This window comes from Gadus macrocephalus, chromosome 15 (genome assembly GCF_031168955.1).
Source record: "Gadus macrocephalus chromosome 15, ASM3116895v1".
Lineage (NCBI taxonomy): Eukaryota > Metazoa > Chordata > Actinopteri > Gadiformes > Gadidae > Gadus > Gadus macrocephalus.
Genome location: NC_082396.1, coordinates 20,742,405 through 20,755,692, shown reverse-complemented (window position 1 = coordinate 20,755,692; position 13,288 = coordinate 20,742,405). Strand labels below are relative to the sequence as shown.

Sequence of the window (13,288 nt, the reverse complement as noted above, 5' to 3'; positions counted from 1 at the left end):
CGCCATCTTCTCCGTCAACTCTCCTCTCACACTCGGTGACAGCGTCTGGCAGCACGTCAATTCTCGGTGACAGCGTGTTATAACGTTCTATATATAATTGTGTATAATAATTGTATATATAATATCACGGCCAAAAGTTCTGTGCGCCTCCGGATGGCCATAGCGCGGGGAGCTCTTGTAGGGATTGGGCTTTGCAGGGTTTGTTTACCGGCGTTGCTATGGTTACCGGTCTTGGGTGTTCCAACGCTTTATTAGCTAGCCTATTAGGTTTGTATATTTATTTATTTTATGAAACAATTAATCAAGACAAGACTATGTTAATCAAATAGCCCTAAAGATGAAGGCGAAAAGTTTTTATCACTGGTAAAAAATAATAAAAAATAATTCGTTGTTGCCGGTGTGCAACACCGATGGTGTTGGCCTCAACACCGGTAACACCGGTAATACCGTATACCGCGGCAACCCTAAATGGTACTAATAATTGGCATAATAATTTCTTGCGCTGTTTCGGTTTTCGGCCTTGGTTTCCTCATTTTCGGTTTTGGCCAAGAATTTTAATTTCGGTGCATCCCTAGTTTCCATGCATACTCAGTCTCTCTTGATGAGAGCACAGACATCACTGACACTGCATAGCTTGTGATCTATGTCCGTGGTGTTGAAGAGAATTTTGAAGTGATGGAGGAGTTGCTCACAGTGATTCCAATGCATGGCCAGACCACTACCCAGGATATATTCTGCCAGCTGTGTGATGCCATTGTTGATGCTGTTTGCCATGGAAGAGGTTTGCTGGAATAACAACAGATGGAGCGCCATCAATGACAGGGAGGAAAAATGGACTGGTGGCCCTTGTAAAAAGAAAACTGGAAGAGGAGGGTGTGGAGGAGGCCATTGCTCTGCACTGCATTATCCATCAGCAGGCCCTTTGCAGCAAATGCCTGAAGTTTGACAATGTGATGTCTGTGGATGTGAAATGCATCATCCATATCGAGTACAGGGGCTTAAAGCACCGGATGTTATGCACCTTTCTGGAGGAAATAGAGTCAGCATATGAGGATGTTCTCTACTTCACCGAGGTACGGTGGCTCAGCAGAGGAAACGTCTTGAAGAGATTTTTTGAGTTGAGAGCAGAAGTGATTGCTTTCATGGAGAAGGTTGGGAAGGCTGTTCCTGTGCTAAGTGATCCCAAATGGCTCATGGACTCAGCTTTTCTTGTTGACATCACACAGGAGCTGAATGTACTGAACAAGAAGTTACAAGGCCATGGGAAACTTGTCAGTTCTGCCTATGACAACATGAGACTTTTTATCTTATGGAAAGCCCAGCTCCCTCAGACAAACCTCTGCAATTTCCCAGCATGCAAGGCACTCATGGATGAGGGCACACTATTCACTGAGAAGCATGCTGATGCCATTGTGAAACTACAGGAAGAATTTGATCAAAGTTTTGCAGACCTTCAAGTCCGTTCTGCTCAGTCTCTGAATGTTTTTAAGTCCCTTTTAAAAAACCCACCTCTATTCACTTGCCTTTGGCTAGCATCTCCCTTGATGAAAAAGTGTATAGTTTTTAAATGTTATCTTTTATTGCACTTCTTATTTATTAATGTTTTTGGTTTGTTTTTGTGCCTTCCTGCAATATTGCACTTTACTGTAAAGCACTTTGGTGCGGCTAAGCCGTCTGTAAATGCGCTATATAAATAAAATTGACATTGACATTGACATTGACAGACTTCAAGACACACACAGCCAGTTTTCAAAATATGCTGACCCCTTCTCTTTCGATGTGAAAGATGCCCCTGTTGTGCTTCAAATGGAGCTTATTGACCTGCAGTGTAATTCTGAACTCAAAGCCAAGTTCAGGGAGGTGTGTGGAAAGTAGACAAGCTTGGACAATTTTTGAGAGAATTCCCCCCACCTTCCCTGAGCTTTCCAGGATGTTCAAGCGGACCATGTGCCTATTGGGGAGCACATATCTGTGTGAAAAGCTCTTCTCCACCATGAACTTCAATAAGTCAAAGTACAGGTCCAAACTTACTGATGAGCTTCTTCAAGCCATCCTTAGGGTCTCAACTGTGTCCTCTCTCAAGCCAAATGTGGCTCAGCTGTGTGAGAGGAAGCGCTGCCAGGTCTCAGGCAGTAAGGAGTAGGCAAGAAAAGCCATATGTTCAGAAGGAATGTTCATGTTCTCAAGAAGGTTCATGTTTCAAAGAGCCGTTCATGTTCAAAAGAGCCATTCATGTTCAAAAAAGTATGCATGTTGCAGAACTGTTAATAGTAAAGCTTGAGAAGACTGGATTATTTGTACTGTTTTTGTGGAATACTTGATTCGGCCCAGCCTCACCCAGACTCTACCTCCAGCGGCCCCCAGGTAAATTGAGTTTGAGACCCCTGGCTTAAATCAAGTGAAAAGATTTGAACAGAGTTCAAAAGTTTAAATGAAGCAACCAATGTAAAGATGCACACATTTCAAAAAATGTAATGGTCGGAAACATACAGTGAAGAGTTAAACAAATAGCTAAATGGTTAAAGTTTGAACACATTTGAGATAATATATAGAATAGCTGAGCTGTTACAGCTGACAGTTTGAAATACTTGAATGTGTGTGTGTCATCACTTGTAGTAACCAGGGAGTGTTATTGATATTATTCTTTCACATCTAGTTAATCGAGATACGCTGACAAACCGATATGGCTTGCATGGTTGGGCTCATTGGAGTCTCGTTCATATGGCATATCGTTTGTGTAGATATTGTGGCAACCCGGCCCCGACACAGCGGCCCTGGAAGCCCAGGGGGCAGGTGGTTCAGGGGGTCTACCACGCTTCTCCCCCAGAGGGCGCCGGGGACCGCATTGGCGCGGCCCCGGCCATGACGGACAGGCCAGGGACTCGGTGAGTACCCTACCTCACCGATATTTCTGAGAAGGGGGGAGTGATACAGAACAGTTGCTGGTGCCTCGACTAGGGATCCAGGGTTCTTGCACCATTTTTAAAGTCAAATTTAAGACTTTTTAAGACTTTTTAAGACCAACACACACATAAATTAAGACCCAAAAAATGTCTGAAAAATTATTTGATAGAAAAGGTGTGTATAATTGAGTCACTTATACACATCAACCGTAGCCGTAGTACTAGCAGTAGTAGTACTCTTGCAAAGTTATCTCGGAAGCGCGCGGACACGACGATACGCAAACACATTAACCCACCCGTGTCACCCATAGTCACCCATGACCGTCGCTTAGCAACCGGACACGCTGGGGTTGATATGTTACCGGACTACTGTAACTACTATGGAGTGATAACAAAGACATGAATCGGGCAATAAATCCACCGTCCTTGACAGCGGTCAAGTTTGGAGTGCCGAGTGGACCAAATGCGAACTACTGCAGCTTTCCTAAATTAAACCCCAAACTAATCGGAATAAGTGTATGCATGTCGATTATAGCAGACTACACCACCTCTTCTGTAGCCGAATAGAATTATATTACGAACAGATAATTGTATTCCGATTGAGGCGTATTATATGATCCTTTTCTATTCCGATTGAGCTGTTCTTCCACAACTATGCGGATCAGATGTGTCCATGTAAACACGGCTGACAGTGATCTCAAACACACACACACACACACACACACACACACACACACACACACACACACACACACACACACACACACACACACACACACACACACACACACACACACACACACACACACACACACACACACACACTTTGAAGCCGAACTTCCTTATTCGAATATAATGCGAATATCAAAAAATAAATCAAAATTCAAACAAATATTAGGCAGCCCTTAATATTCGAACCTGTTATGGCAGGCCAAGAGGGAGAGCGTCGGAGAACCCGACGCAGTCTACTCATAATATTGTAATGACCACGGAAGAGGCATTGAATGAAGTATTGATTAGACAGCGATTTATTAGATACCTAATAAACCGTCGGAACACGCAGGACCGGTAACCATAGCAACGCCTGTAAACAAACCCCGCGAAGCCCAATCCAGGTCTTACTGAAGGAATTTAATGGTCATAATATTATTAATAAATATTCGAATATTAATATTAATAAACAAACAAACTTCGAATATGATTTTTGGGAAAAAGTCTGTCACACAATTCAATTAATTTACTGTTTGGAATACTTACATTAAAATGATCCAGCATGAACTGTGATCCATAGTACCGCGATAAGACATGGCTGTCGGTGTCGTCCGTGGGCCAGTACCTCACATGGATATCCATCCGTTTGCTTTTAGTGGTTTTGTTCACTCATCGAACATGAGGACGTACTGTTTATCGTTTACGCTGCGTGACAGCTCTCTTTTTATGAAAGATGCGATCCCGTATTTGGCTAGATAGGCCGTTTTGTTTTCACCGCAGGTGAACGACTTTGCAAACTCAGAATCTGGGAACATAGCAGCCAAGACGTTACTAATGTCCTCGTTCGATTTGAAGGAATTATGTCTGCTCACCGTGTGGAGAACCCACAATACCTCCGCCTTCTGGGTTTCTGGTGGCGACACAAAGCCGGTTAACGCCGTCTGATGTGAAGTACTAGCCACGGATGCTGAACTTTTCAGTCCACTTCTTTCAAATAATACGGGCATCGCTGTAGTCACGCTAGCTGCCACGGAGTATCGGATATATTTCTGCGACCTCATGTGGGACTCAAGAGCTTTTGCTCCCATGGTCCCTAGTATGAATGCCTTTCGGGATAAACAACACCTTGCCTCGTAGTCACCTGCCTTCTCCAACCACCCCCGAAACGTATCTTCCTCAAACCATTTCTCATTGAATTTGCACTGTCCCATCCTGAAAGTAGCGCAAGTTGGCCTAATGATGTCAACCGTCACTAGCTAAAAGTAGCGCCAGCAAGTAAGCCTACAGACGCAGCTGCAGGCTGCAGATGCAACCCCCGATGACTGATGTCAACGTTAACGTAACGTAAAACTCCTGAAAATGCCGTAATTAAAAGACGCACTAGGTGATTTGTTGTGCGCGACAATTTCCCAGTCTTAAAAAACCCTCTGCAAAATTTAATACCTAGAGCAAATTTACAGTAAATTTAAGACAATTTATGGCCTTAATTTTACACAAAAAAAATTAAGACTTTTTAAGACTTTTTAAGGACCCGCGGGAACCATGGGATCGGATCCTAGACAGGTTCTACTGGCCCGGAATAAAAAAAGATGTCACGAGTACTGCCAGAGGTGCCCGGAGTGTCAGCTGACTGCCCCTCGACCCTCGACCCGCAGTCCGTTGATACCGATGCCCATTCTAGAGGTACCCTTTGACCGGCTGGCACTAGACATTGTGGGGCCTCTCCCGAAGACCATCCGGGGACATCGATATATATATTAGTCATGGCGGACTATCCGCGAGGTACCCCAGGCCTGCACAGGGTTTTCCCCATTTGAATTACTATATGGACAGCGGCCAATGGGACTCCTGGACCTGGCTAAAGAGGCTTGGGAGAGCCGCCCCTCCCCCCATCGTACCCTGGTGGACCACGTTGTACAGGTACGGGAGAGAATGGTCTGGCCCATAGTCCGGGAACACCTTCAAAAGGCACAGCAGGCCCAGGCTCGGACCTACAACCACGGGGCCAAGCTGCGCCTCTTCCAGCCGGGTGAGCGGGTTCTGGTCATCATTCCGACAGCCGAATACAAGTTCCTGGCCAAGTGGCAGGGACAGTATGAGGTGGTCGACCGCGTGGGGGAGGTGAACTACCGGGTGAGGCAGCCGAGGAGGTGTAAACCCACCCAGCTATACCGTGTTAACCTCCTCAAACAGCGGGTGGCCGGAACAGCCCCACAGGTTACGGCTCCCTTGGTCCGAGTGATCGAGGAATCCCACAGCGCCTGGTCAAGCCCAGTCGTCCTGGTCCCAAAACCAGACGGTTCTTTTAGATTTTGCAATGACTTTCGGAGAATGAACGAGGTCTCGGATTTTGACGCGTACCCCATGCCATGGGTCGATGAACTCATAGAGCGGCTTGGGCCCGCTCGCTACCTCACCACCCTCGACATCACCAAGGGATATTGGCAGGTCCCCCTCACTAGAACCGCCAGGGAGAAAACGGCGTTCGCCACCCCCGGAGGACTATACCAGTACAAGGTACTCTCCATCGGCGTACATGGAGCCCCGGTCACATTTGTGACTTTAGTGTACACATGCAAAATAAATATTTACGACTTAAAATGTACTGTTACACATTTGTTACTTTAGTGTACGCATGCTAAAGACTTTTGCTACAATAATGCCTTCATAGTTTTAGCGCTTCCACTCTGGACAGTTGACAGCAGTTAGAAATACATATTATTTTAAGGATGAATGTGCCTACTGCGTGAACTCTGCGTTGCTGAATAGGGCCTAAGCTACTGTATTTTGTTATATTTTATAACATCGGTCATAATGGTGTTACTTGGGGAGACGAATATTGTATGAGATGGTACACACAAATTTGAGAACCACTGATCTATGCTATTTTGTCACCATTACTGTAATAAAAGTCAAATGCAGGAAACACAGGTGTAAAATCCTATGTTATTGCCATCCAGTTTATGAATGTTCTAATCAGCTCTGACTTGGGTCACGCTTTTTTTGGGACGTTGAAGTAACGCAGATGCAGAGAGCGATAACGCAACAGCGTGAGTGGCTGTATGGCGCTCCGTCTCGTGACAGGCAAATGTTCATGGCTGGGTCCGGGACATGGTAAGGCTTCTCATACATTTAAAGTATAACTCCATGGTATGGAAGTTAATCTGTGAAAATAAAAAGCCATTGAATTCTAAGCACTGAATATTAATGCATTGAAATAAGGTATCTGGATTTTTTGCCTCTGAATTTAACTCTCAAAATCGTCAATAAATAATTTTCAGCTTTATTTTTCAATGTTAAAAAATTCAAAATTAAATATTCAATGTTTAAAAATTGTACTTAAATATTTCCAACGTCCCCAAATTTAACATAACAAATTCAGCTGCAAAATTCAATGTATGAAATTTAGTGTTAACATCCGGGCACCCAAGGAAGAACAATCCATCCTAGATGCTAGATCGCGGTCGATCGGCGGCCGGACGCCCGAAACTGACTCGCTCGTTTGGTAACTGAAGGCGGGGTACTTTCAGAAATGCATAACTCACTCAAAGAACAATGTACAGATTTTTTTCAATATTTGTATGCGTGTGGGAGCACCAGAGACCAAAAACAACACCCCAAAACCCAGAAAAAGTGTTGTTTTCATTATATGTCCCCTTTAACAAAGTTGGTGTGGGTAGTTACCATGGGGAACAGGTTCCCATCCCTTCATAGAAGTCAGAGGATTCACTTACACTTTAAACTTGGTTAGAATGATGACAATGATGATGATGAACCCTGAAACCTGTTTACATAATTGCCAATTCTAAAATGAGCACTCAGATTGCAGGGTGTTTTAAATCCTGTTTGCATCTTGTTTCCAGCTTGCCTACCTGCAGCTGCTGTTGCAGCAGAGTGATCTCAGCGATGCGGGTCTCTCTGGTCTGATTGGTCTGCTCCACCTCTCTCCGCTGAGCCGACAGTCTAAACCGGACATCCTGCAGTTTCCCCTCCAGCTGGGACTTCTTATCGTTCTGTGAATATGATGATCAGAGAAATCATGATCAAATGATCAAAAATCCAGTGATCAAATATTTTTGCACCGTGTGATTCAAGCTGGCTGTGTTTCTAACGTATGTTCCTCTAGGTCAGTGCTTACCAGCAAATGCATCTGATGTACCCGATCCGTACAGCTCAAGGTTTCCTTCAGAGCTGATATCCTACTTATCCCAATTCAGCCTCATTAGTCGTATTAATAATGCTCTTGAAAACGGACGACGCTGAGGATTACTTATTTTTCTGGTCTCAAATATATGAATCAGCAACAACATATATAATCTTCACAAATTAAACTCAAATTGTACGTCAGGAACCATGGAGCCATACTGGGAGCTGTAGGTATAAACAGCAAGGTCCCCACTGCAGCCTGCTCCTGAGGGTAAGGCCCCCTGGTGCGGAACCCCTGCTCTACATCAGGTATGTATGTGTGTGTATTCATGTACCAGGGCTTCCAGTTCAAACTCGAGGGTTTTCTTCCTGGCCTTCAGCAGGACGATGCCTTCCTGCTCACGGTTCCTCTGGGTTAGCAGCTCCTGCCGGCGCTGCCGCTCCCACTCCAGCTGCCGCTGGCGCTCCAACTCCCGCTTCGCAGCCTGGACAAACCGTCAGCAGACACACATTTATTGTCTACTGATACATACTGACCCCTCGGCCCTGGGCTATAGCCCCCCGCCAACACACAATGTGTGACAGTTATTGTTATGAAATCCATTGTCAATCAAGTTATCTGACGATAACATAAATGTGAGTTATGTGAATCTACGTAGAAATACCTAATATAAAAAATTAACTAGTAATTTAGAGTTGATTCCCTCTTGAAATGTTCTATATTCTTCTCCCCGGAAGTCCATGTTTCCTCCCACATCAGTGTTGATCAACAAGCTCTTCCCTCTCCTCCTCCACCCTCTCCTCTGCATTTCTCCTCCACTACCTCTCCTCTGCACCTTTCTCCTTTTCCAGCCTCTCCTCTACACCTCTCTACTGCCCCTCCCTTTCTCTGCACCGCTCCTCCTCCCTGTCTCTCCTCAACTCTCTCCTCTCGATCTCCCTGCACCGCTCCTCCTCCCTGTCACTCCATCCCCCTCTCCACCTCCCCTCCTCACCTCTCTCCTCTCTATCTCCCTGCACCGCTCCTCCTCCCTGTCACTCCATCTCCCTCTCCACCTCCCCTCCTCACCTCTCTCCTCTCTATCTCCCTGCGCCGCTCCTCCTCCCTGTCACTCCATCCCCCTCTCCACCTCCCCTCCTCACCTCTCTCCTCTCTATCTCCCTGCGCCGCTCCTCCTCCCTGTCACTCCATCCCCCTCTCCACCTCCCCTCCTCACCTCTCTCCTCTCTATCTCCCTGCGCCGCTCCTCCTCCCGCTGTCTCTCCAGCTCCCTCTGTTTCTCCAGTTGTTTCTCCAGCTCCTGCTGCCGCCGCCTCTCCTGCTCCATTCGCTCTCGCTCCTAACAAAATACAATTTATTAATAAGATCAATTCTTTCAGTTACATAAATCAATTCGACCACTTGTGATTTCCTGGATTTATTTTAAACTATATATTTCACAATTAACATTCAACTTCTACATTTATATAATGAGACTTGATGGTAGAATACAGGTGTTTATTTGTATTCGTGCTACCAGGGAAAGAGGGCAAACGATAATACCATTGTATTTTTTTGAAAGGGGACCCCACCTTCCTTTCCTGTTCCTCTCTCTCCAGTGTGGCCAGTCTCTCCTGCTCTTTCCTCTGCAGCTCCAGCAAGGCCTGGCGCCTCTTCTCCAGCTCCAGGTTTCCACGCTCAAAGTTCTCCCTCTTCTTGTCCTCAAAGGTTACTAGAGGGTAAGGGATGGACATGAATGGATGGATGGAGAAAAACAGACGGAAGACGGTGTCAAATATATGACGAGTTTTGTTTTTATTTTACACTGGTGGTAATTAGGCTTTAGAAGATTGTGTCGAAGAACTAAACTCATCCAACGTTATGGTACATTGAGCCAGCGACCAATCACCTGGTAGTTTCTGGTTGGTCTCAGCTTCCTCCTCAGCCTCCTCCTGGACGCTTTTCTGGTCCGACTGCACACTGTCGCTCCGTACTCTCCTTAAACACACACAGCTTTTAATGATACCGTGTCCCTGGGCTTCTGTGCCCTCTGGCCTTATATTCTATTCTATTAGAATTATTATGCCTAGCTATTTTTGCTATCAAAAAGGGTTGCAATGATGATATTTATGCATGGTTCTACGGTTGACCCTAGGATCTTGTATCCCATGGGGGTGTTTCCACTAGCTAGTTTCAGCCATAGAAATAAGAAGTGGCAGTAAGCGGATGGTATTAATAAAGAAGGTTTCATGGTTTTCACCCTATTTAGCAGCTTTTTCAACAAAGGCAAAATAAACCAAAAAGTCCCCCCTCCTACTAATTGTATGAGGGTGGTAATTGAATGAATAGAAGCGGTAGCTATCTATTTCTCTTCTCATGTGATCCATCAACCACAATAACGCCTGTAGGATTTCTGTTCCACTGACATCCACGCAGCAATCCAGAGGGACATTGTATCATTGTTAAAATAACACATTTGTTTAAACAGACTGAAGCACTTCAGTAGTCAAAAGGAAGAAATATCTGTTGATAAAGCGGGGTTGTTTAACACTGATCACTTCCGGCTGTGACTCAGACTGGGAAAGAAGCGAACTGTAAATGGTTTCCGTGGCATTCTCAGAAAAACATCAACCTTGGTGAATAGTTCCACACCGTTGCAACAACAGCACACAACTTCTTGATCTCCCCTACCAGCATATATTATCTATTAAACACAGAGACGTACATCCAGGTGAGAAGTTCACCTGAAGGTGGGAGGCAGGTAGTCTGGGGGGAGGACGGGGGGGAGGGGGAGCCCCGACATGGCCATGTCGATGAGGTGCATGGCTAGGATGAACTCCTCAGCCGTCAACTTGCCATCCTGGTCTATGTCTGATAAACTCCTGGGAGGGGGACAGTACACATCAATGGTTGATCAAACATGAACAAAGGGGTTGGGAACCCACAGACTATTTAAGGGATTCAATATTGATCATGAAATCCTGCAATGGATTGTGTTAAGTGGGATTTTTTCCGAAGATTGTGACGGATGGGAGCAACATGTACAATGTAGTATGTCGGTCATGGAGTCGTTATTATCCAGGGTGATATAAAAACTGAATCTTCCACAAAGAGTGTTTTATGTTTTTAGAAAAAATCCCTCATGTACATTAAATATTAAAATATGTGTAGTCTGTGCAGTGCAATGGAAGTAGGAGACATATTTTGTGCAGTGCAGAACTGTGTGCCTGTGTACGTATTGTTGACTGAAGTTTACCATATAGAAGCTAGCTGGGTCTGAGGAAGACTGGATTGCATGAGAATAGTACGAGCTTGAGGACCTGAAAACACACACACACACACACGCACAAATATAATTAGTTTCTTAGAAAGGATTGATACACGAGTTCAAAGAACAGGGGCGCACACACACACACACACAGACAGGGGCAGTGTGTGTGTGTGTGTGTGTTTGTGTGTGAAGCAGTGTGTGAGTAAATAATGCGGCAGCTGTCATTCACCAGTGAGGTGTCCGCTCATCATCTTGTCCTGGGAGTTGAAGAGTTGCCTGTACTTAAGCCTGGATGACTGAGGAACTGCCCAATCAGGGGGCGGCGTCAGAGCACTGGGCGGGACAAAGGGAAACATTAACCCACATACAAAATAATCAAAAAAGATTATTGACATTTCCTAGCACATACATAGCCTTCAGAATAGATAGATATCCACAAGATGAGAGGCTGAGTGAAGGCTGTTCCTGTGGCTCACTGTGGGTCATGAACTATGATGGCTGTTACCTAGCAGCCTCCACAGACGGGCCCTTCTGGAGCTTGCTACTGGAGCGGCTGAACGACGAGGACTTGTTGACGGAGGAGCCTGGAAAAATAGGACAACTGGATGAGACCTACCAGGAAGATCACCGGTCTGCTCAATGGATTACGACACACAGACAGACAACTTTGTTTAACTTGGTTTAGGGCTACGGCATCGCACTCCAATAATATTATTTTGCTATATACCTGAATATTTCCTGTATATAACACTCTTTTGCAACTACCATGGTTAAGGATAGTCACCGGTTGTAATTACAATTATGTTTCAATTTTGTACCTGGATGAGGGAAGACTGCGATTGGCTGAATAATGCCTGTGGGAGGGGCCCCATTGGAAATGGGTGGGGGCAGGGGAGGCGGGGCCGAGGAGGTGAGGGGCGGGGACACCCCTACCAGGAGCGGAGGAAGGGGTAGAGGGGGGACCCCTGGCAGGCCGGCTGCAATGGAAGCCATAGGAGGCATGCCTAGGAGGTGGGATAGGGCAAAGACAGAATGAGAATCAAAAGCCCTTCTGCTTAGGTCTCAGACACTGTACTACTACTAGCCTCGCTTATATTTATTACCGTATTTCTTAAGTCACTTGTTTAATTATAAAATATCTGCCAATCTGCAACCTATTGTACTCTCCTTCCTGAAAGAGGACCATGCCTTTGATCTGGTACTAATTATGTTTTTTTGTTATTGTTATTGTTTGAAACCATGCCTCAGATCACCATTTAACTTTGACTCAGACCTTTTGGAGAAACACTGTACTAAATGATTATATAAGGGAACAGGACTTTGCTAAATAGCAAAGGAGAGAAGTATTGTAGAATTTATCTTTGTTTCCGTTAAATTAAAAATTAATATGAGATCAATTCATGGTGACTAAAGCAAAGGTCCACATGCAGAGAGCATAAGACAACTCATGGATGCGCATTAGCAAGGAGACACAGCAGGCAGCATAAATATACTCTGACTCATATGTTCACCTCAGCAGAAATGGAAACATGGAGCCGGGGCCATCTCTGTTCAATTATCATGCATTATTAAGTTCTATGGCCTTTTGGAAGGTGTTCTTGCTGGTAACATTAGAAACATGCTTAGGAACTTGGATGCATAGGACACAAAAGATGTTTAGCAATGCACAGAACACACATGATCATATTGATAATGCACTGATTGATGGCCCACCTATCATTCGTGGCCGATGTACTCCCTCAACGCGTGAGTATTAATACGTGTAGAGCGTATCACAGGTGCTACTGTTACATATGATTATATTTTGGCTGTGTATTTTCCATATAGTCCAGGTTGTTATCCGTTATAACTCCTTTCCTTATGGCGCATTTCCGGTTCAGTATGAGCTGGGCTGTACCGCACGTCCGCACCTTCACTACTGGACTGAGGCATGCTGGGCTGAACGGCTGCCGTTGGAAATGCGCCAATAGTGCGTGAGATTGTGTCCGACACTCATTCCAATAAACCTACTGATTCCTTTGCCCTTGTTAGTGATGTAACATTAAATATGTTGTGCTATAAATGTTACATCACTACATCAAAGTTCCTTTACAGATAAACTTATAGGTCAGACGGTGTGGTGTGGTTCCACTCTAAATTAGTCCAAACCAAACTTATTTTTCATCTGCCCAACTAATTAACAATAACTCTCATATAACGCTAACCGAGAACCCTGATATAATCTGCATACAATGAATTTCAACAGAAACATCCTATTAATGCATTAAAAATATATAT

At 44.9% G+C, this 13,288-nt stretch overlaps 1 protein-coding gene across 5 annotated transcripts in view; it reads right to left on the bottom strand.

The window, feature by feature from the left end:
- Nucleotides 1-13,288, bottom strand: part of itsn1 (intersectin 1 (SH3 domain protein)) — a 120,688-nt gene that overhangs the window by 85,567 nt on the left and 21,833 nt on the right. For 4 of the 5 annotated variants that reach the window (XM_060072405.1, XM_060072406.1, XM_060072407.1 and 1 more), the window contains exons 6-15: nucleotides 11,830-12,015; nucleotides 11,517-11,595; nucleotides 11,241-11,344; nucleotides 10,997-11,060; nucleotides 10,485-10,622; nucleotides 9,650-9,738; nucleotides 9,333-9,472; nucleotides 8,978-9,100; nucleotides 8,096-8,245; nucleotides 7,487-7,627 (exon numbers count right to left, since the gene is read on the bottom strand). In XM_060072405.1, coding sequence (XP_059928388.1) covers nucleotides 7,487-7,627; nucleotides 8,096-8,245; nucleotides 8,978-9,100; nucleotides 9,333-9,472; nucleotides 9,650-9,738; nucleotides 10,485-10,622; nucleotides 10,997-11,060; nucleotides 11,241-11,344; nucleotides 11,517-11,595; nucleotides 11,830-12,015 — 1,214 coding nt within the window. The remainder of the gene's footprint in view (nucleotides 1-7,486; nucleotides 7,628-8,095; nucleotides 8,246-8,977; nucleotides 9,101-9,332; nucleotides 9,473-9,649; nucleotides 9,739-10,484; nucleotides 10,623-10,996; nucleotides 11,061-11,240; nucleotides 11,345-11,516; nucleotides 11,596-11,829; nucleotides 12,016-13,288) is intronic. The other variant, XM_060072408.1, reaches the window with a different exon arrangement.